The following is a 1,922-nucleotide window of genomic DNA, read 5'->3' on the forward strand; positions in this document are numbered from 1 at the left end:
GAGCGCGACGAATCATGCCCAGTGGGCGAGTTCAGGAAGGACACGATGTGCTGCAGGTTCTCGCCGCTTGGGTCGGGGTGGTGTGGCGTGGACCCTATCGTGCAGTATGCGAGAGGCTGAGACGCTCCACACAGGGGGGGGGGGGGGGGGTTGCAGGGCGGGGCGCACAGCCCTAGGTGAGCGCACACGCGCTGCGGTCCTGCCGAGCAAAAAGCGCGGCCCCCTCCTCGGGCGGAAACAGCGCCTCTGGTGGCAGGTCCTGCCGGCGCGGCAGCACGTAACCGGGTGGGCGCGAGCGCAGCCAGCTGCAGCGGAACAGCATGACGTCCCAAGAAAGGAGCGAGGCGTGCACCCCCTGGTCGTGCGGACCAAGCCCCGCGTCGCTCTGCACCATCTCTAGGCCCGCACCCGCAAACTGCTCGTGCTTTCCCCCCACGTCTCGGAAAAGGCAGACCAGCGCCCAGACCAGGCTGAGCCCGGACACGGCAAAACAAAAAGCAAGCGCCATGTAATGCAGGACGGGGGCCCCAGCGCGAAGGGACTTGTCCCGCTCGCGCTCCACCTCCGCGAAGGCCATGTACTCTGGGGAGGGGTTGGCGCCCGACTTGCAGAGGCAGGGGAACTCAAGGTAGCAATGGCCGTCGTGCCACAACCCATCGATCATAAGGGCGCACTCTTCTGCGCCGCGATAATTGTTTGGCTCAAACTTGTCCCAATTGACAAAGTTTGCCGTCTCGCCGGACTGGCAAACGTCCCAGCCGCCGCCGGGCTCCGCTTCGGCGGGCCGCTGGTAGTTGCCGATCCAGAACCAAGTCACGCCCGCATCGGCGGCGAGGCGCGCCACGTACTCGTTTTCCTCCGAGCTTTGCACGCATGCGAGAGTGGCGTTTGGTCCGCACAGGTCCGCGCAGCCCCAGTGCGTGGACGGCTCGGCGGTGAGGTGGTACGAGCCAAAGGCAGCTAACACTGCAAGCCTTTGACCTTGTCTTAGGTGTGAGCCGCCAAAGCGTGTCGCAATGTGACCTTCCTTTTCTTTTTTCTTTTTTTCTTTTTTGAGAGCGCCGTCTGAGTATCATCTGTCCCGCGTCCACCCATACCGCGCTGGTGTCCAGTCCGAGCCTGACTGTTGTTCATCTTTCTACCTACCTACCTACTCTGAGTGCAGCCCGGCCTCGGCAGGATATGCACCGGCGGCACTCGTTTGGGTTCTCTGTTTTCCTTCTTTGCCCCTCTATCGCTCACCGGCGCGAACAAAAACCAAATCTCTCTCTCTGCGCCCACAAGTGCCTAAAGGAGGCGAGAGACGCGGCCCACGCACCAGCCACGCCCCTCGATACACAAAAATAATTTACCATGAAAGCGCACGCAACGCATCGACTCTTTCCTCGGCCGTACGTTAGCTCGACAAGAACCACGGCTCATGAGCACCTCGCGTCTCGAGCTCACTGTGTCGACGCCGCGTTCTCGCGAGCGTGCTTCCGGTTGCGGCTGTTTGGCGACCGGTCGCAAATTGGCTGCGGAAAGAGGACGGTGCCACCAAGCGCGTAGCGGGTCACGACGGCGGCTGCGAGCGAGTAGCCCCCTCCGCCTGCGATGAAAGTATCGGCCCCACCCAAGAAGGCGAGGTCGTCGTCCGCGGAGCCGGGCTCCCGCAGGCTGACGTCATAGCCGCGGCTCTGGGCGAAGCGCACAAAGGAAGCGCGATACGCCAGATTGGCGGCTAGCACTGCCTGGCTCGCCCCGCCTCTGGAGTGGTCGGTGCTGCTGACGACGATGAGCGTCCGCGAAGCCGTCGAGGGCAACGCGTCAGGCGTGCGCGGGCGTGCGCGGGCGTGCGCGGGCGTGCGCGGGCGTGCGCGGGCGTGCGCGGGCGTGCGCGGGCGTGCGCGGGCGTGCGCGGGCGAATTTCAAAGTTTGGTTAG

General features: G+C 64.3%; 1 protein-coding gene across 1 annotated transcript; it reads right to left on the reverse strand.

The window, feature by feature from the left end:
- Positions 1-172: 172 nt before the first annotated feature.
- Positions 173-1,730, reverse strand: EMIHUDRAFT_123950 (hypothetical protein; the record flags this gene model as incomplete). Its single annotated transcript, XM_005772253.1, has 2 exons — positions 173-981; positions 1,613-1,730. Coding segments are annotated over 2 exons (927 nt in total), but the record flags the coding sequence as incomplete, so codon positions are not given.
- Between the last annotated feature and the right edge of the window lie 192 nt (positions 1,731-1,922).

This window comes from Emiliania huxleyi (genome assembly GCF_000372725.1).
Source record: "Emiliania huxleyi CCMP1516 unplaced genomic scaffold EMIHUscaffold_3600, whole genome shotgun sequence".
In the NCBI taxonomy this organism is placed as follows: domain Eukaryota; phylum Haptophyta; order Isochrysidales; family Noelaerhabdaceae; genus Emiliania; species Emiliania huxleyi.